Raw genomic sequence first — 20,246 nt, 5'->3', positions numbered from 1 at the left:
CGTGTGGCTGCCAGCACCCAAAAATAAAAGGGAGCTGGGGAAGCACCTGCTCACATCTGGAGGGAGAGGACTTGTGCTAGCAAAGCTGGATCTGTGTCCTTTATTCATTAAGACCTGTTTTTAATGTTAACATAAGACAGACTATTATATGGCCCAGTATTTTGCCCTAAACTTGCTACAAAGCCTGTGCGAAAGAGCTGATGGAGAGAGTGTTCTGTGTTGGCTACTCCCTTGAAACAAGGGGATGCGATGCCTGGAGATGATCTGGTTTTACTTGCTGCAGTGCAGCTGGCCAGCAACAGATAAACCCTGGCTTGACCCTCGGTCCAAGCTCTGAAGGGGTTTCCAAGGTTTCACGCTGTGGGTTTTGGCTCATTTGTATTTTAAAAGAGGGCTCCAGAGAGACATAATCATCAGGCTCACTGCGGAAAAGAGCTTGCACCGTAATTATCTGATCCTCCTTTTTTTATGCTTCCTTCTTTCTAAGTTTGTTTGTGGGGGAACCAGTTTCTCTTTCTCTGCCACTCAGAGGAGATGGCACACACTGGAATTTGCTGTAATGGTATTTTTAGCTTCAAAGTTAGGATCTGCCATTTCCCCCTTCTGTTTTGGGAGGAACACTTTATACAGAGCTGTGTGATTCAGACCTTTTTACTTGACACACTTTGCCCTGTGACTGTTCTGCCAAGCAGGGTAGAGAACACACGCGGGTTTTGGGAAGGTCGGCGTGTTGCAGTAAGGAAGGAGCGTGTGTGCTCTCCCAGTGTTTTTGCACTGGGATCTCTGTGCTATCCACGCTACCAGATGGGTATTTCCTGGCATCTCACCAAAGTGTGCAGCAACTAGTGCGTGGCATTACCTCGGGTTTCCTCGCGTAAGCACCACGAGTGAAAACACGGAGATTGCCACTGCTCTTAAGAGGCAGGAAAGGACAATAATCCAACCGCTTGCACGCAGGGAACAACGTCACAGCAAAGCACTGAGAGGATGAGCTGAGGCCTGGGGTTGCATGTTGCTCAGCAAGGCTTGGGTGAGAGGGATGCTCTACCCCTTCTGACTTGGTGCGTCTCCTGTATTACAGGTATTTTCAGTGCCCTCCCAAGTTTGGCCTCTTTGCTCCCATCCACAAGGTGATCCGGATCGGGTTCCCGTCAACCAGCCCCGCCAAGGCAAAGAAGAGCAAACGAATGGCCATGGGAGTGTCTGCCTTAACCCACAGCCCCAGCAGCTCCTCCATCAGCTCCGTCAGCTCAGTGGCATCGTCTGTTGGGGGCAGGCCCAGCCGCAGTGGGCTGGTAAGTGGCTCTTTCTACAGACTCTGAAGCCTCGGTCCGCTTCTGTCACCTGGCTCTACGAAGTGGGAGGGTTGGGGTTTTGTTTCAGCAGCTGCTCCTTCACCATCAGTGAGATGAGGGCAGTGGGGCGTGGGGTACTGTTACCCACCTTACAAACAGGACTCCCTCCATGGACTGGTCTCCATCGAGTATTAAAAAGCCTGAACTTCTATTTGCAATGGGACGAATCTCAGCTCCACTATCAAGAGCATGTTTTATATGGGATCCTGGTAGAAAAATGCCGTTGTTTCCTATCCCATGTGGTCGTGTAGCAGAGTGCTGCTGTGTCGAACAGCTATGAAAAAGCTCCTGCAATGACTGTGTTTTATTATGGAGAGGGGTGACACTGTCCTGGATCACATGCCGTATGCTTTGGAAGGCGCTCAAGAAGGCAGACACACCAGAGCAGGCAGCAGTGTTATTGAGAGCTCTGACTCTGCCGTAGCGTGTGCTGCATAGCACCTGCAGTCAGCTTGGCTGGGGACGAGAGTGCGGGATCCGTCACTGGGAGCGGATCCAACGAGCCCGTACCAGGCTCCAGCTGAGGTCAGTCCTCCCAGCTGAGCTGGCTGTTTGGGACTGCACCAGTGCAGATCATCAATAAAATGTATTTGAGAAGGCGGATGATACAATACATGATAGTTTTTCCTGACCCAGTTCCCCACCCCACATCCTTCCCTTTGGGAAGTGGTCCTTTCATTGCAGTGTAGCAGAGCTATTGAGCTTGCAAGCAGTGTCCAGATGTTTTGCAGACTTATTAACCCTACCTGTAGGGTCCACAGCTGGATCTGCAGCTCTGTACAGCCTGATAAATGACGAGGGCAGATTTAGATGAGATCTCAGGAAGAAATTCTTTCCTGTGAGGGCGGTGAGATACTGGCCCAGGTTGCCCAGAGAAGCTGTGGCTGCCCCATCCTTGTGGAGGTGTTTAAGGCCAAGCTGGATGGGGCTTTGAGCAACCTGGTCTGGTGGGAGGTGTCCTTGCCCAGGGCAGGGAGTTGGAACTAGATGGTCTTTAAGTTCTCTTCCAATTCTAACCATTCTAGGATCAGTAGGTGAGCTGCATTCCAGATTTAACAGGGGACTTCAAGCTGTTCTAGACTGGGAAGGACATGGCTTTACCCCTGTCTCTTTTTAACTCTTTTTCCAGCTGACAGAGACCTCTTCTCGGTATGCCCGAAAAATCTCTGGCACCACAGCTCTTCAGGAGGCACTGAAGGAGAAGCAGCAGCACATCGAACAACTACTGGCAGAGCGGGACCTGGAGCGGGCTGAGGTTGCCAAAGCCACCAGCCACATCTGTGAGGTGGAGAAAGAGATTGCCATCATGAAGGCCCAACACGAGCAGGTAGGAGGTGATGTGGCTTTGTTGGTAGCACGCAAATATCCAGCGTCTTCTGATAGTTTCAGATCGTGATAACATTACCCGTGTATAGCTTCCTGATATGAAACCTGGGCTCTGAATTTCTCTCTTTCATGTAGAGACAGCTTTCTGTATGGTGGGTTTAAGCTGAGGCTCTTTCTCCGCTCCTGCCAGTGGAACATGCGCTCTCTCTGCCCCAAGCCAGGAGCAGAAAAAGCACAGTGCCAGAAAAAGGACAGTAGATAGTTTGTGTCTGGTGGATCAATACAGTTGAATGCTGATATGCAAGCGGAGGGCAAACTTTTTCCCCTTGGCCACCCAATCTGGCCTTGGCTGTGACTGCATTGCAGTGGTTTTTTGATGCTATTGGACACTGCTGAGAACATCAGCTCAGTTCACATGTCACTGCTTTCCTGCCAGAGAGGATTTTTTGATCACATTAATGCAGTCAAGAGATCTGTAAGGAGAACAGGCTGATCACATTAGGGTTGTTTGGTTTTTTTTGTGCAAACATTTATGCAAATGATATTTTATGCACTTGGATGTTTAAAGAAAGAAGTTATGTGTTTGCTATTTGTCAATATGTGGCTCTTCAATGACTGCTGTTGCCCTAAATTCCTTGCTCATGTTTATAAACCCCAGTCAGCTCCTAGGGAGCAGGGATGGCACTGTATCCTGTCACACCTGCCCGTCAGAAATGCAGGAAAAATTGGCAAATCAAGTGCAAGCTGACATCTTCCTTGTGTGTAGTATTTTCTAGTAATTATCAATTACACCAATTAACAAATGAATTAACACAAGTCTGAAGTGTCTCTCTTGCTTCATGCCCAGGACTGGATTGCACCTGGTAATCTCAGACCAGATTTTCGAAACTGGGCTTTTCAGGCTTCAAGTTCTTAACTCTTAATCAAAGCTGGATTCTCCAGAGGGTCCAGTGGATCAAATTTACAGCTGCTGGAGATTGAGCAATATTTTTCTTTTTGATACCTACGTATTGGGCTCTGTGGAAAATCTACCTTCTTGCCATAGCATCCTCTGAAACAGATCATCAAAACCTTCTGTTCCCTTGTTCTGATCCTTTTTTAAACAACTTTGTACTTCAAACATTGTTAACTTTTGTGCTCGGGCTCTCTTTTTGCTGCAGTACGTCACAGAGGCAGAAGGAAACCTCCAGCGAGCACGAGCCCTCATGGATGGGATGCAGAAGGAGAAGATTGAGCTGTTGAACCAGCTGGAAGAGGAGAAGAGGTAAAGCAGGAGGAGTGGATGGGTGTGGAGGAGGTTAAGTCATGGGGGAGATGAGACTCTTCCCCAAGAATATCATTCGTTGGATCTAAGGAGAAGAAGGTGACTGGGAAAGTCATCTTTGGATGTCTTCCAGTACTTCAAATGTGCTGTGTTTCCCTCTCCTGGCCCCTGTGGTCTGCCTGCGTGTAGGGAAGGGCTGTGCTGCTTCAGGTTAATGGGAAGTTTAGAACAATTTTGCTGCAGTTGCATGTCTGATGTGACTCTTGTCTAGGGTTGGGCATCCAGCACTGTGACCGCCCCTGTTTGGTGACAAACTGCTGCTAATCGCAACTGAGCAGAGAAGTATTTCCAATTAGTTTTCTATGTTCCTATGTTTTATGGCTCTTAGAGGAGACTCGATGCTGTAGCATTCGGTGGGGTTGCAGTGAGTTAATTTTTGTGACATGAGCAGTGTTGGGTTTTTTGAATATGCACTTCTGTGATGACTCTGATAAATATTTGATGGGCTGCTTCCCTCTCCAAGAGCATTTGACCATGGCAAACATTGCACTGACAATACAACGGTGGCCAACAGCTGATCTCCCACTGCTCGTAGAAGGCCAAATAGTCTCGGTGTCCTGCTGGGCAGTGACGTTATGGAGGGTTCTCAGCCATCTTCCTCCTCGTTTGGTTCCCGACACAAAGCAGGGAGAAGCAGCTTTATTTGCCTGAAGGAACGAAGGGCTCCAGTAACATCAGTTACTCTGAGATGTGATACCCTCACCAAAATCAGCCCTGTCACTGTGTAAAATGGAATTACTCGGTAAAGGTGGGATTAGCTCATGGCAGGGGTGTGGACAGTGACAAAGCTTTGCCTTCAGATGTTCTTAGCGAAGGATACAGTATAAAATAACAGAACTGTGCAGGCTGGGCCATCCCAGAGCCCTAACAACCTTTCTGTACAACCTAAAGATCACTTCTTTCCCCTTTATTTGTGATGTGCTCATCTTGAGGATGTTCATTCCAAGGAAGGGAAATCAAACTGGAGTTACAGCCTTACTGGAGTGTGATTCATCGTCTCCCCACATCCCAGAGGCCCCATCCCTGGATATATGAAGACGCATACATTTCCTCTCTGGATAAGAGTGAAGATCTGCTTGTCGTTCTTGGAGTCCAATTGCTCCATACATATAATTAAATTCTTCGGTGGGAATAGAAAGACATTTCTGTGTATTAAGTAACTGAAAACAGTGTTGATATCAATTGAATGATGCCTCTCCTGGGGACGAATTGTTCTTTTGTGCACAAGTCTCCCCGTTCCCCTGGTAGGCAGCTCACTTTCCCAGCTCCAGGAGGCCCTTTAACCCAAGACAGCTGAGTTCTTTCCTAAGTATCAACAGATGCCTCCTCTAATTAGAGGAGGTTTAGACAAGGAAGCTTGTTTATGAAGTTGGATATGTACACTCACGGCTATTTTTATCTGTAACGGAATCAGAGTCCTTACATCTGGCTACCAGCTCAACATCCTCATTATTGCCTTATTTTTAAATCAGTAAAGAGAACAAAGAGGAGTGAGTTTAGCAGAAGATTGAATTATTTTTTTTATCATTACTGGATTTTTCTCTTCAGACTTTGCAGAAGAGTCCTAGGCATGTCTGCGTTTGTGCATGTGGTTTTATGTGCATTTATGCATGACTGGCCTATACAATCTCTGGTGAGGGCTTTCCTGCCAGGGTAGCTCACCATTTCCACGTTGTGGAACCATTAAGTATTTCCCACCCTCTGCCAAGAACGCGAAGGCTCTGATTCCCATGGAATATTTGTATGGATCCTGTGTGTTTGGCACAGGAATTGCCCAGTGTTCAGCTGCAGGATAAGAGAGGAAGAAAACCAGTGAAACCTGGTTGTGGCTTTCATGTTTTCAGGATCCCATTGTCGGGGAACAGCAGTCGTGCTTGCTAACAGTTAGTGCAGCAGAAGCAGCGTGTCTGTGAGCGTGTACCTTGGGTGAAGGTGAATGTTTGTGATGTGGAAGGCTGGCTTATTAACTGTCTTCTCTGTGTGGAGCAAGACAATATGGAGAGGGACTCTTGATCAGGGAGTGGAGCAATAAGATTTGAGGGGTGATGGTTTTAAACCAAAAGAGGGGAGATTTAGGTTAGATATTAGGAAGAAATTCTTTGCTGTGAGGGTGGTGAGACCCTGGCCCAGGTTGCCCAGAGAAGCTGTGGCTGCCCCATCCCTGGAGGGGTTCAAGGCCAGGTTGGATGGGGCTTTGAGCAACCTGGTGTGGTGGGAGGTGTCACTGCCCATGGCAGAGGGGTTGGAACTAGAGGATCTTCAAGCTAGATGATCTTCCAACCCAAACCATTCTGTGATTCTTGCTGTTTAGCTTCTGCTGAGCTGTTTGTATACAAAGGTTGTCTGCATCCATCTCCTCTCAGACTCTGGTTGTGCAGGGGAGGCCCATGTGCAGTGGCTGCTTAGAAATGGGATGCTGGTCTGGGTGTTACTGATTGTTATTTGTGTCTTTTCCCGTCCCCAGGAAAGTGGAGGACTTGCAGTTCCGTGTGGAGGAAGAATCCATCACGAAGGGGGATCTGGAGGTAATTCCTCACACCCTTACCAAAATGTGGGGTCAAAACCTGAAACTGCATGTGGGGCTTCACTTGAGTAATTTCTGCCACCTTTTGCACAACTCTAAACAATACTTTATCTATCATGATGGCTTTGGACCTGCTGTGAACACTGTGGTGTAAACTGTGAAGATTATTCTTTGGTATGTTGCCCAATGACTAATAATGCAAGGAGCTGCCTATAATTAATCACACGCAGCCAGCCTGGCTTTAAAAGTCACCATAAGTTGCCAAGCCATGTTAAAATCTGACTTGACTGTATCTCAATGCATTTCAACGTATGTTTTTCCACTGTAGAAGTGATTTGACTGCTCAGTCCCTGTCCCTGCAGTGTCCTGTTATTAGCAGCTTATTGGCACACACGATCTCCCAGTCAGATCCTATTTTATTCCAGCTGAAAATGCCGGGTGTTGTTTGACCTGTGGTGTGCTCGTCTGGAGTCCTCTGCCCACCGGTGTGGGGTTTGACACATGGATGCCCTTTCATTGGGAAGGGCTGTCGCTCGGAGCGATGCTGTTGCAGTGAATGTTGTGCAAGCTGGAAGTGGTGTTGGGAGCTTGCACTTGAGTGGGAGGCTTTTCTGGGAGGGCGAGGGGGGGAAAGGCAAAAATATTTCTGTGAAAGCAGGGCTCTGCTCTACATGCGTATATTGGGAGTTTCCCTTATTTTTAGCTAGAGCGTGAGTTTAGTAACAGCTAGAAATGTCAAGGGACGTGCTCCTGTGCTTTACTGTTGGTCATACCAATAAAAGCCCAGGAAAATGGGAAAACCAGGCAATGGAGTATGTTGCTGTGGCTTTGACCCTCGTGGCATAAACCTCTCCTCTTTATCCAGAAGCAGAGTAGTGTGTTTGACAGGGTATAAATCAGCAATGCGCTGACAGCAGACTTTTGCTAAAAGACAGCAAGTGCAGTTTCTGCCTAGGGTTTGGGTGAAAAATCAGGTTTCTCTTGATTCCTGAGCTTGGGTGATAGGTTTCCCCAGTGCTTTACAGAAGGGTGATTGCTCCATCCCTCCCTTCAAGAGCAGTGGATTGTCCCTGTCTAAGTGTTTAAGCCTGGCTGTGGAGTAATGGCAATGGGACAAGGGTTAGCTGGCAGGTATATTTAGGTAGATATTTTTTTAAAAGCCACAATGTTTTAGCAAGATGGTAAGTTGCTGTGACGTAAGTGCTCCTATGACTGCAGGTCCCAAGCTGAGGATAGACTTGACTTTCATTCAGGCTGGGAAGGAGTTGCTTTGCGATGGGGATGTGGCCAAGCTTCTTGCAGGCTGCCAGGGACCTGTCCCCACGTCCATGTTCATCTGTACAGAAGGACAAATAACTTAGGAAAGAGTCATGGAGTAGATTGGTTTCCTGCGATCCAGAGAACTGGGGTGTTCCCCTGTGGGTCCAACACCAGTGACAGCACAGACACTGTCGGAGGGCTTTGCTGTGGTCAGGTTTTACATTCTGTCCTGTCTAATTTGGATGCTCAGACTGAATGATTGATCCATTGGAGTTAATTCTCACCTGCCTGCTTTGTGGTGGAGACAGTTAGGGTTTCCAGAAGCATGTAATTCACTTAAAGAAAAAAAAAAAATCTCTCATTGGCAATCAGGGGGATAAGTGCTCCTTCGTGTTGCAGTGTGTTTCCTGGGAAATGATTGTCCCTGATATTCTTCATGTAAAATCCCCAAGAGCTCAACTAACCACCCAAATGCCAAAGGCAAAACCCAGGACAGTTGTCACCCCCTCCTCTGGTCAACAGCCACCTTCTGAGTACTCAGGGGAGAATGTTTATCTTGCACTTAAGGGCCAGGAACAGTCACGATGGTAAGAAAAGATTATCTCCTCCATGGTCCCTGGATCTCGGGTTTCTGCTGAAGGCCAGGCTAAATTCCATGGTGTTTCTCATAATATCATGCAGTTTTTGAGCAAAGCTGGGACTCTTGGGTGCTGAGTGTGGCAGGCAGCATCACTAGAAGCTCTTTGGGCAAAGAAATCAATCTGTCTGAAGCCTGGAGATATGCATCCAGTGTTTGGACCTATGATAAAAAAGGGGGAGCTGCAGGTTGAGCCTTAAAATATAGTTGTGAATTCAACCCATTTTTGATCCTGGTTGGCAGTGCTGGTGCTATAGTGCCTCGGAAGGTGAAAAGCAATTGCAGGAAAACAAAACCTTTTGAGAAAGCCTTTTAATGGTGGAAGACTGTTGTTGTTATAGGAAATATTAACCTCTTCCAGGAACTGTCTCATGCTCATCTCCTGGAACCTACCTCATACGTTGAACACCAGTGGGAAGCCAGTTTGTAATTTGTGAATGGTAATTTCAGGCTAATAGCAAGAAGAAGTAAGTCTAAAACTCAGATCTGAACTTCTTTAAAGTGCAGGAAAACTCTGGATTTGAGGCTCTGAGTCACACTGGCTAGGCAAACAGATTTGCATAAAATAAAAATAAGACAGGATTTGATGCCAATCTTCAGTGAAGCTGTATTTAAGGACTGTAAAACAGTTGCTCTAACTTTCTTCCCTGGTTATTTTTCTCCTCTAGTTTCATGTGTTTTTCCAGACTTGGAAAATAGGAGGATTGGTAGGTACTGAGCAAGCTTGGCTGGAAACTTGAGTGTCAACCTCAGGAGTCTTGAGAAAGTTTCTTTGGGAGATTCAGAGATTAGTTTTGTGATAGGTCACCGTCTTCAGGTAACCAATACCTGATGTGCTGCCGCCAGTTAAGGTAACTTCAAAAGTTTGTGTTGCTGAAGCTTCACTTGGGGATTTTGAGCTAATGTGAACTGAAAAAAATTCATTAGTATCAATGGAATAATTATCCTCGTAAATAAAATGAAGCCTAGAGCTCCATCTCGAGATGAGGATCCTTGAGCTTAACAGAGAGTGGGAGAAGCCACTCAGTACAAAATTAAATTTCTTTATTTTTCTTATTAGGATGAATTCAAACCTTTTTTGCACTTCAGTGATGTTATTTGGGGGTTTTGATAATGTTTGGGTTTTTGACACCACATGTTTTTTTCCACCTTCAGGGATCAAACAGACCACATGAAATGTGGAGCAGTCTGAATATATCAGGCAGTTGAGATTTTGACCATCTATAAATAGATATATCATGATACCTTTCAAGCCATAAGAGGAAAATATGGATTTTTCCAAACTTCATTTTCCATTGTTTGTACACAACTAATCAAAACTTGCTTTACTGTAGGAAAGGGCAAAACCTCACTAAAACTGGTTCCAATAGAAAGAGGGGGAAGCAAACAATTACATGGAAAACGAAGGGCAGAAAATGGGGGTAAAAAAAAAAAAAAGATTCTCATAAGGTTGGTTTGTTTTTTGATAGGTCCAGTCTAATTCAAAGGAAAATGTTGGTTTTGTAAGCTAAAAAAATGCAAAGGCCAGAGTCTGCATGCATTTGCCCATGTCTCCTCTCCTCTTTTATTTATGGGAAATTTTACATGATATTACAGTGGTCGCTGTAGAGCCCTGAGGTTTATCACCAAACGCAGCTTTATGATATGTCTGCTTTAAAAGTGAAGGGCACCAAAGCAATGCCCTGAGTCGATGCTCCTGGATTTGGCAGGTTACACAAACTTCTTGTGCTTAGTTTACTCATCTGTTTAAAAAAAAAACAAAAAAAACAAAAAAAACCACAAACAAAAAAACCCCCAAACAAACAAAAAAAAACCCAAAAAAGCAAAAACAAAACAAAAAGTAGTCCTGTCTACAAGGCTGTTAGAGTCTTAGTGTGCAAAAATCACTTTGAAATTCATAGCAGCCCTATTCAAACCTAAAACACTGATTTATATAACAGTTATAACAGTTTGGTATCTAAATTTTTTCTATTTGCTCTCAGTGCAGTATATTTTTGGTTTTAGCAACATGCTGTGTACAGTATGACCTGCTTTTTTTTTTTTTTTTTTTTTTTTTTAATCCCCCACCTAGTGCAGGGTTCAAGCTGTCTCCGGAGCAAAAAGAGGATGGGAACTCCCAATCCTTTTCAGTCTATCTTGTGATTCCTCTAGAGGAGAGATGCAGCGAATCACTGCAAGGTCCTCGCATTCTCTTGTGTGGTGCAAGGGTCTTGTACTGGTGGTCTGCAGCGGTGAGAGCTTTTGCTTTTTAGAAGTGTCTTCAGTATAGTCATGATGCAGGAAAACACTAATGCAGAGGGACGTTTTCCCATCACAGATTCCATTTTCCTGTGAATAGCCACTACGAGTACCATGTAAAAGTGACCATTTTCTGTTTGGTTGGATTTTTTTTCCTGCTTATTTGGATCTTTATTTTCCTCCTGTTGTGAACTGCCTTTCCTTGTCTTGTACACTGAAGATGATGTTGCAGCCTTCTCTTTCCCTCTCTTTTCCCTCTTTCCTTTCCTCTCTCTCTCTCTCCCTTCCCCTTTTCCCATCTCCACTCTTCTTTTTTCCCTATGTGTGACCAGACTCAGACGCAGTTGGAGCATGCCCGAATACGGGAGCTCGAGCAGAGCCTGCTGTTTGAGAAGGCACAGGCTGAAAAACTCCTCAGAGAATTAGAGGACACCAGGGTAATCGACCCCCACTTGCCCTGCCTGCAGAACAGCGCGCTTGCCCCCTGCGTTGATGCTCATGACGCCTTGCTTTGGGTTTCTTTTTAATTTGGTTTGTGGGGTTGATTGGTTTTTGGCTTGGATTTAGGCTTCCCTGATTTTTTTGTTTGGGTTGTTTTGTTGTTTTTTTTTTCCTTTGCTCTCTCTCCTGGAAATGGTAGTACGATATAATTTTTAGCTTTGCTTCTTGTGTGGGGACTTGTTTCTCAGATTGAGTTTGCTTCTCTGCCCCATGCCACCATTTGACACATGAGCTCTTCACAATTCATCTTTCAATTAACATGCCCAAAATAATATCTGCACCCTGCTGCACAATTCATTCTGCCTCCAGGCTCCCCCCAGGCTGTAATAGGGAATAACATTGCAATCAGCATTCCCTTTGTCCTCCCTCCAGCTGTGGGAGCTGCCGTCTGAAATGGAAGATATTGGTGCGTGCAGGTGGACCAGATCTGGCCCTTGGCCTTGCCTGCAGCAGGACAGGTTGCCCAGATGAACAACGCACCCAAACCTAAAAGCAGCCAGATGTGGAAGGGGCTTTTTCACCCTGGCGTGGTGTGGGAAGCGTCAAACTTGCCTACAGTGAGCTTGCTCCTCACCAATGGATTTGTCAGAGCTGTAGGAAACACAACCGTGAAGTTCTCCAAAAGGGCTAAATGGTTTGAATGCCTCCTTTTCCCCATCTAAAATACCACCCCCCAGCCTCCTGGGCTGATGGTTAGTGGGGAAAATGGCAATTGAAATGAAATGGAATTGATTGCTTGTGTTTTGGCTTGGTTTTCTTGCTTCTTCTGCCTTTTTCTAATATTTCATCTAGTCAAATCTCCTCTTCTCCATCCGTAGCTGCCGTACCCTGAACTCCCTGTGACGAGCAGGTAGTTCAGCCCCATCAGGTCCCATTCAGATTGTGAGACATTGATCCATAGCCCTTATGCTCAGTGTTAACCATGGCCAGATTTATTGTCTTGCATCCTCTAGCCTTCGACGTTATTTTTACTTTGCTAATAAAACTCTAACAATTACTCACGTGTGAAAACCCCTCTGCCTTTTTACACCAGGGTAAACAAATTGCGACGCGGAGGCGAGGGCTGTGGGCTGAGGATTGCTGAGCAATAAAGGAAACACGATATGCTCAATGCTGGTTTCAACGCTTGCGATGCTCCTGCATGTGCAGTCACATTTCCTCTGTGCATCGCCTGGCAAGATGCCTAGTCTGGAAATATAATGCCCTTTCAGGACATTATTTTTCATAAACCGCTGCTGCTCTCTAGCAAATTTCCAGGGTTGTTTCCAAGATGCGTGTTTCTCTGTGGAAAATGAGAGGTTCGTATTAGAAAAAAACAAATTGCAATTGGCACAAGGAGGTAATAACTGTTAGAGTTATTGGTGATGGTTACCCTGGTGCAAAACCGTACTCGGACTGGAGGGTGCTGGGTATCCTTTTCCTGTTTATTTGAACTTTGACTAATGTACTTTGGATTTACTTCCACTGGAGCACACGTGCTAAAAGGCAGGATGCAACGATGAGAGGTGGGCACTGACTTTGTCTTCTCTGTTGTGTTGCAGTTAACCACGGTAGCGGAGAAGTCCAGGATCCTGCAGCTGGAGGAGGAGCTGAGCCTCAGGCGCAGCGAGGTGGAGGAGCTTCGGCAGTGCCTGAGGAGCTCTCACCAAGCAGAGACCCCCGAGCATAACCTCGGCTTGCAGTCAGAGGCTCTTCGTCTACGAGATCAACTCCTGTCTGCCAACAAGGAGCATCAGAAGGAGAGCAGCCAGCTAAAGGAGAAGTACGAGAAGACCTTAAAGAAGTACCAGCAGGAGATGGAGAAGCTGAAGTCTGTCAATGAGAAGTACGCACAGGAAATTGTTGACCTAAAGCATAAAGTTCAGCAAGCCACTAATGAGAACATGGGGCTCATGGACAACTGGAAGTCCAAGTTGGACACGTTAGCTTCTGACCACCAGAAGTCTCTGGAGGACCTGAAAGCCACATTAAACACAGGCCCTGACACCCAGCACAAGGAGATCGTGGAACTGAAGGCGGTGGTGGAGAGTATAAAGATGGAGCACCAGCTTGAGTTGGAGAACCTGAAAGCCAAGCATGACATTGAGACGGCTGTTCATATAAAGGAGAAAGAGAGTCTCAAACTGAAGTTGCAGGAGGCTGTGGATGAAGTGGAAAAAAGCAACAGCAACTGGAAAATGCAACTGGAAACCAAAAGCAATCAGCACCTTCTTGAGCTCCAAGATGTGAAGGACAAGTGTCGAGATGCTGAGCTGAGGGTGCATGAACTGGAGAAACTTCACAGTGAATATAAAGATCAGACACAAGCCATAGCTTTCTTGAAAGAGCAGATTTCTTTGGCTGAGAAGAAGATGTTGGACTATGAAACCTTACAGAAAACAGAAGCCCAGAGCAAACAGGAGATCCACAGATTGCAAGAAAAAGTGCTTGTCTTAGAGAACAAGCTGCAGTCCATGGAGGCCCTGCATCCTTCTCAGCACGCAAATGTATGACTTCTGGGTCATTTTGCTTGTTGGTTACGCTTCCTGGGAGTAGTCCTCAGCTGTTGGCCTGTGCAGTTTTCTGAGGCTTTTATGCCTCCAAGTATCTGGATGTTTTTACCTTCCATTGTTAGTGCTTTTCCTGCACTGCATCTCCATGGTGAAGGTGTCTTCCCACTTTGAAAGCCAGTACGGTGGCACAATTAGAGGAAATAAGAGTCAAGAGAAGCAAGCGGGCCACACCTGGGCTTGAAGGCACATGAGTGCTGTGGCAGCAGAATAGGGCTATTGTGGCTTGTTGGGGTGGGCTCTCATCCTGAGCAAGCAACGTTTTTATCTGGAAAAGCATCATTTCTATAATATAGATGTTGTCCTCCAGGGAGCTGCAGCAGCCATAGCGTATCACTGAGCAAGGCCCTTTAGGGGCAGATGGAGGACAGGGTGGAAGAAGAGTCATTGCCCGTGCTGAGACAGAGCATGTGGAGCATGGTTTGAGAGGCTCGGTTAGGGACCTGAGGTGATGGAATGGGGTGGGAGGGGTGGGTGTGTGGGTCCACAATGCGGCAGAGGAAGTAGGGAGGCTTCACAGCATGTATGGGGGAGACAGGGAAATGTTGACTTTGAGGACTGTAGTGGAAGAGCTTCTACCAATGGGCAGGATGGCACCAGGCTGGGCAAATAAAATGTGAGTCCTGAGCCTCCCAGGGAAGGCTAGAATGAAAACAGTAGTGATACGAAGAGGTCAAATTTTGGTGGCCTTTGTGTCTTTTTATATCATCCTCGTTTTTCTGACTGCTTGTGAGAGGATGCTATCCTGCCTTCGTGGCGTGGCACAGGGACACATGGCTTTGCACTAGAGTGAGGGGGGAGATTGCTACTCGTGGCTCTAGGCTGGACCCCTATTTGTGTTTAGATTTTGCATGAGGAATGAGAAAAAAGCCAACTTACAACTTGTCCCTGTGGGGATGCAGAGAATGAAAATAAGCCACGAACTGGGCATGGTTTAAGAATACTCATTTGAAATCTATCGCTGGTGATGTAGTCCCTGTTCCAAACCGAGGTGCCCGTGAAGCAAATGCAATGCCGATGTTTAATTTTAATTTGCCAACGTGAACAACCCCATTGGAATCGGTTCCTCCTCTAGGCAGCAAAGTCAAGCCCATGAATTACTGTTGGCCAAGTCAGAGCTTCATGCCTGCAAAAAGGCATGCTCAGATGGGCAGGAGAGGCAAAAAGCCAAGAAGGAATCTACATTAATGGTGTTTCAAGGGTTGCTCGACATGTTTCATCTAGTGAAGAGAGTCATGAACAATAATTACAGCCAGGGCCCTGGGAAAAGTGGGTTGTTATTACAACATGTCACATGTTATAGCCAATATTCAGGAACGAATGTAAAAGAAGCTGGAGGGTTGTTCCAGAGCCCTTTAAATAAATGAAAGCTCTGGGGGACATTGATATTGAATTAGAACCAGGGAGTCTTGAAATAATTATTTTAACTATGTATTGATTAAAATCAGGAAAATGTGGGAAGAAATGCATGGGTGAAAGCCTTTGAGTGTCGTGGGACAAATTCTATTTTCAAATGTCATAGCTGATTTAATGTGACTGCAGTATTAACTATCCAAATATTTTAAACAAACAGATGTCTTGTGACCACGAATGGTGCTGTCTTTCCTAGACCTTCAAGGGAGAACCACAACTGCGCTTCCAAAGAGCATTAAATAGCTTTTCTGTATCAAAAGTACATCAGGCAGCATATTTCCCTTTTGGAGAAGGTTCTACTTCTCTTGGACGTATCCTGCAGCCCACTCAAGGTCTTTCAGACACACCTCAGGGCTTTCAGGGGTGGTGGCCACAGCGACCCACCGAAGGCTGCTTGTTGTGAAGAGGCTTGAAGGGCTGAATTGTGGCTTCTGCAATGGAAAGCTTGGCCACGAGCTCTGTGGTCTCTGGCTTTACACTCTTCATTGTAATATAGACAAAAGAGGATGGGGAAAGGCAGAATCCTCTATACGGACCAATATTTGCTTTCTATTATTATTAATGTATTCAGTCTTTAATAATTATAACTTTATCAATGTTTTATCACTGGTTTTATAACTTTGGGCACAGTTAGAATCTTCAGAAGTTGAGGAACTTGTCTGATAGCTCTCAAGTTGAATGCTAGAGAGCATTCACACCTGAAATTGCTGTGGTTAACCACAGGAGAGTGGTCCGAAGGAGAGCATCTTCCATCGCTCTGCACAAGCTCTGGGTGTGAGACAGCAGGAACCAGAACTCACAGGGAAAACCTGGTGTCTTTTCCCTCCTGAGTGACTCTCACTGTTGTGCTCAGCTGCCTGTTGTGTGTAGACATATTCCGATGGTACTTCAGTAGTATCCAACCACAGAAGTGACTCCTCAAAAACCTTTGTTGCCCTTGCAGGAAGGACGTAAAACATCGTAACTTGGGTGCCAGATAAGTTTCCACTTTGGATGAGGCTTTGGTTGTTAACTTTAATCTTTGGGTCAAGCGCGGTTTACATCTCGTATTTTACATTTATTTCAGATGATTGAAACTAATGATATTTCAGAAGAAAAGATAAAGATGAAGCAGACTATGGAAGGTATGAAATTTTATCGTCTTGTCTTGGAACGCCCTGTTCTAGTGTGTTCTGACTTTCTGCTCCTGCAGGGACGGCTGTGTGGAAGGGGCTTCGGAAGCCGTTTCCTCTCAGATTTTGCTGGATGGGATTTGTTGTCTGGCTTTTTTTGATTTCCCCAATCCAGCTGAGCAAATGCAGGGGTAGATGTTTTCACTCTTGTGTTACACACTCACCATGCAGGTGGTGCAGGCTGGAGGCAGATCTGGGGAGATGGGCACACTTCCATCCCATCACTGATGTTACATTTTAGATGTAACTCGTTCCTAGGAGGGGAGTGCTAATGGTAGATATTAACGTGATTGGCTTAAGATAATGGGGGTTACTTTTTATATTAAGCTTACTATAAATCAAATCCGTCCTTTTAACAAAATGCAGAATTTTTGCACTCAGAAAATGCGTATAATGCAGCTTGGGAACTGAATTGTGCTCAGCCTCCCTCATGGAGGGGGGAAGGTGTGACCCCGAGTCTGAGCAACAGCAGGACGGGCAAGATTGGAGCTGGATGGCCCAGATGGTCTCTGTTGGGAGCGATGTCCTACCGCATCGCTGTGCGTGGCAAACGCTTTTGGGTGTCTGTGAATGTTCCAAGACACATAAGGTGCTTGCAGATCCTGTCTTCCCTTGCTTATTCCCAGGAGACTCAGTTTTCTTCATTCTTCCTTAAGGTTATTTTTTTTTTTTAATCAGAAAAGCCTTGTCAGCGTAGATCTCAAAGGTGATCTCTAAAGAACACTTCAAATGGCATTTGGCTTACGGTAGCATAGGTTTTTTTCAGTTATTCACCTCTAAGGAGTCTGTTTTCTGCAATGCTCTTGTTAAAGTCCTGCTGAGGATGTAGCCATCTAACCGGAGGTTACTGGGGTCTTTTGCAGGCTTCAACTTCGCTTAATTGAACTGTAGTTTAGTTTGAATGTCCCTCCAGCTGCTTGTGCGTTCAGACAGAGTTCTAGTTAGGCACTTTATTGGCCTCATCACTGTCTTTGCAGGTACAGGATTCTTTTTATATATATATATATGCTATACCAAATCATATGCTGATTGACAGGTAATTCCTGCCTTGGGAGCATATAACGTAACCAGGTCCAGCAGCCACTGCTCTTAAAGATGCCACTCAGCCCGTGTGTGTGTTTCCACACAGGATAAGCCATATATAGGATGTACTAAAACTAACCAGTTCAGATTTGAGCCACAAAAACATCATACTTCTAATCTACCTCTCTAAGTGTGGAAATGCATCCCTTCCAGAAAAGATGTCTTTTAAAAACTGTTTCTGCCTTCCAGTGTAGGAGGTAACACAAAGAAATGTGCTGAAAGTTTCTTTCTGTGGTTTTTATTAATGTTTTATTCCATTTTCCCCCCCGTTGTGGTTGCTTTCTTAAACCTGTCCACTGCTTCCCAGCTGTGTATCTTGCCTCCTAATACCTGGGTGGTGGTGAGATGCAGTGAGAAACACGCTTTTCTGTCTCCTCCTGCTTCCCTGCCGATGGAGGGTACCACCACCATGCCCCTGTCGCACCCCGACCCGTGCCCTACACTCAATGCCTTCCTGATCTGCACAGAGCATTTTCCAAGCTTCTAATCTTTGTCTTGTCTTTTCGTTCTCCCACAGACCTCCAAGACAAGCTGAGTAAAAGAGACAAAGAGGTGTCATCGCTGGTGTCCCAGACTGAAACTCTAAGGGCCCAAGTAAGTGGTAAGTTTCCCTAATCCAGTGCTGGTGGGAACTAGGTGTTTCCCTGCTCGTCCTCTGTTAAACAAGGGCCCAGGTGCTGCAAGGGGCAGGTATAAAACATGACACTGCCTGCCTGTTGGTAAAAATTCGTTCACAAGTTCTGGTCTCTCTTCAGGAGGTGAATACAAACCCTGCAGAAGATATTTGGATCCTTTGAGAAGGGGTTTTTGGGCTCATTGAATGTCAAAAGCTGAAAGAGGCAGAAATAAATGGAGCTGGGTGTGTTGTTTCTGAGATGTCCCCTTAAATAGAGTTAGATCCAGAGCTGAACAGACCCGAGCTGTTGGGAGTAGGAATTAGGAATAAGGCAAAAAGCAGGAATGTAAGTAAAAGACAAAGTGACCTTTCTTCCCTCTGTATCCTTTGCTTCTTGTAGCTTTGGAAAATAAATGCAAAACGGCAGAAAAGAAGGCTGACTCAGTGTTAAAAGAAAAGAAGAGGCTGGAAGGTGAACTGGAAGCCTTGACCAAGAAAACACACGATGCTTCAGGGCAACTGGTCCTGATTAGCCAGGAGCTACTCAAGAAGGAAAGGTCAGTCTGCAGGTCTGAAGGATGGAGCTGGAGACGAGACAGGGAGCTCTGTGTGTGTGTTCATGTTCGTTCGGGGTGCTGTAATTTATCACCAAAAGAAATCTGAAGGTTGAATTGTTGAAGCCCAGCCCCCAGCTTTCCTGTTCTTTAGAAATGCTCGTGTGGCCGTTGGGTTAAAATTAGGGGCTGTGAATTATCAAAGGGACTGTCCTCTTGCTGCTCTCCAGGAGATGCCAGACAGTTTGGTGTCCATGTAGAAGCTGAATGAAGTCATCTATGAGAAAGCTAAGCTGGTGCCCAGTGCAGGTCCCGGTCTCTTCACAGCTGGTGCAGTGGGGAGGACGGGAGATCTGAAGCCCCCGAAGCGGTGGGAGTTGGGTCAGGTTTGCTCGCTGGCCTTTCTCTGGGTCTGTAACAGAGGTGGGAGGGAGCATGGCAGCACTGTGGTGGCACGGGGGCTCTGGAAAGGTCTTCACCTCTTTGTGCTGCTTCTTCCAGGAGCTTGAATGAGCTGAGAGCGTTGTTACTGGAGGCGAACCGGCACTCACCCGGGCCAGAGCGGGACCTGAGCCGGGAGGTGCACAAAGCCGAGTGGCGGCTGAAGGAACAGAAGCTCAAAGATGACATCAAGGGGCTGCGAGAGAAACTGGTTGTGCTGGTGAGGGCATCAAAACCCCTCCTGGCCTTGCCCTGGGGGGCTGGAGGACTCTGTGCTGCTCATGGAGGGGTTCTAGCCCTTCACCGTTACTCCAAGTCTTCATGCTTTCTTTTGTGCTGCTGAACATCTGATGGGAACTTCCTTGACAGCACCTGTGAGCTGTGGCCTGGCTTTGCAGCACCTCATTAAGCAGCAAAAATGTCCATCTGTCCGTCTCCAGTGTTTTCCTATTCCCACTGGTTTTAGATTCATGGATAAATAGGGCTAAAATCTGTTGGAGAAACTGAAGGTCGATCGGCTACCCTACATTGTTTTACACATTCTCTCATCTAGGAATAAGCAATGTCCTCTAATTCCTGTGTACTTCAGTGTCCTCCAGTGGTTGAAATGTGAATATTTTATTTGAACTCAGCTGGGAACAAATTAGAGCTGCTGTTGGTAGCACTTGGTAGGATTGCCTTCAGAGCTGTGCTCTGACCCCATCTACTGTTGGCATCAAAACATGGTTATATGGGTTACTGTGGATTTCTCCTTTGCTCAGTGTCTACGGTTACTGGTTTTAATCTAACATGCTCCTATTTTCCCTTCCTTTGCTGTGTAAGGACAAGGAAAAATCTGTAACGGATCAGAGGCGATACTCCCTGATCGACCCCTCGTCAGAGTCGGAGGTGATCCGGCTGCAGCACCGGCTCGTCAGCACGGAGGACGTGCTACGCAACGCGCTGGAGCAGGGCCACCAGATGGAGAAGCTCATGGAAGCGATGAGGCTCTCCTCTGAGAAAACACAGGTACCTTAAAATGAAGAAAAGTTTTGCTAGTTGGTAATTACAGATTCTTTTCTGCTCTGCAGGATTGGTTGCTAAATATGGCGTTTTGGGGAAGGTTGCAGCATGAGTCACTGTTCCCTACGTGTACGATGATGTGTGGCCGCATATCCTTGTGAACAGGCACTTTATAATATTAAAGTTGAGGGTTTCTGCCATCCCTGTTCTTTGAGAGGTTTATTTCCTTGCAGTCCGTAAGCAGAAACTTA

The 20,246-nt window shown here is 46.1% G+C and overlaps 1 protein-coding gene across 1 annotated transcript in view; it reads left to right on the top strand.

The window, feature by feature from the left end:
- CLIP2 (CAP-Gly domain containing linker protein 2) overlaps nucleotides 1-20,246 on the top strand; it is a 61,554-nt gene that overhangs the window by 38,241 nt on the left and 3,067 nt on the right. The window contains exons 4-14 of the mRNA XM_074160880.1: nucleotides 1,082-1,295; nucleotides 2,485-2,682; nucleotides 3,842-3,945; nucleotides 6,470-6,530; nucleotides 10,997-11,101; nucleotides 12,707-13,651; nucleotides 16,194-16,251; nucleotides 17,900-17,983; nucleotides 18,399-18,555; nucleotides 19,054-19,213; nucleotides 19,816-20,001. Of these exons, the coding sequence (XP_074016981.1) occupies nucleotides 1,082-1,295; nucleotides 2,485-2,682; nucleotides 3,842-3,945; nucleotides 6,470-6,530; nucleotides 10,997-11,101; nucleotides 12,707-13,651; nucleotides 16,194-16,251; nucleotides 17,900-17,983; nucleotides 18,399-18,555; nucleotides 19,054-19,213; nucleotides 19,816-20,001 (2,272 nt within the window). The remainder of the gene's footprint in view (nucleotides 1-1,081; nucleotides 1,296-2,484; nucleotides 2,683-3,841; nucleotides 3,946-6,469; nucleotides 6,531-10,996; nucleotides 11,102-12,706; nucleotides 13,652-16,193; nucleotides 16,252-17,899; nucleotides 17,984-18,398; nucleotides 18,556-19,053; nucleotides 19,214-19,815; nucleotides 20,002-20,246) is intronic.

The sequence above is a fragment of the Numenius arquata genome, chromosome 18 (genome assembly GCF_964106895.1).
Source record: "Numenius arquata chromosome 18, bNumArq3.hap1.1, whole genome shotgun sequence".
Taxonomy (NCBI): Eukaryota; Metazoa; Chordata; class Aves; order Charadriiformes; family Scolopacidae; genus Numenius; species Numenius arquata.
Note: the sequence above shows the minus strand (reverse complement) of the source record. Positions and strands in the feature narration are given on the sequence as shown.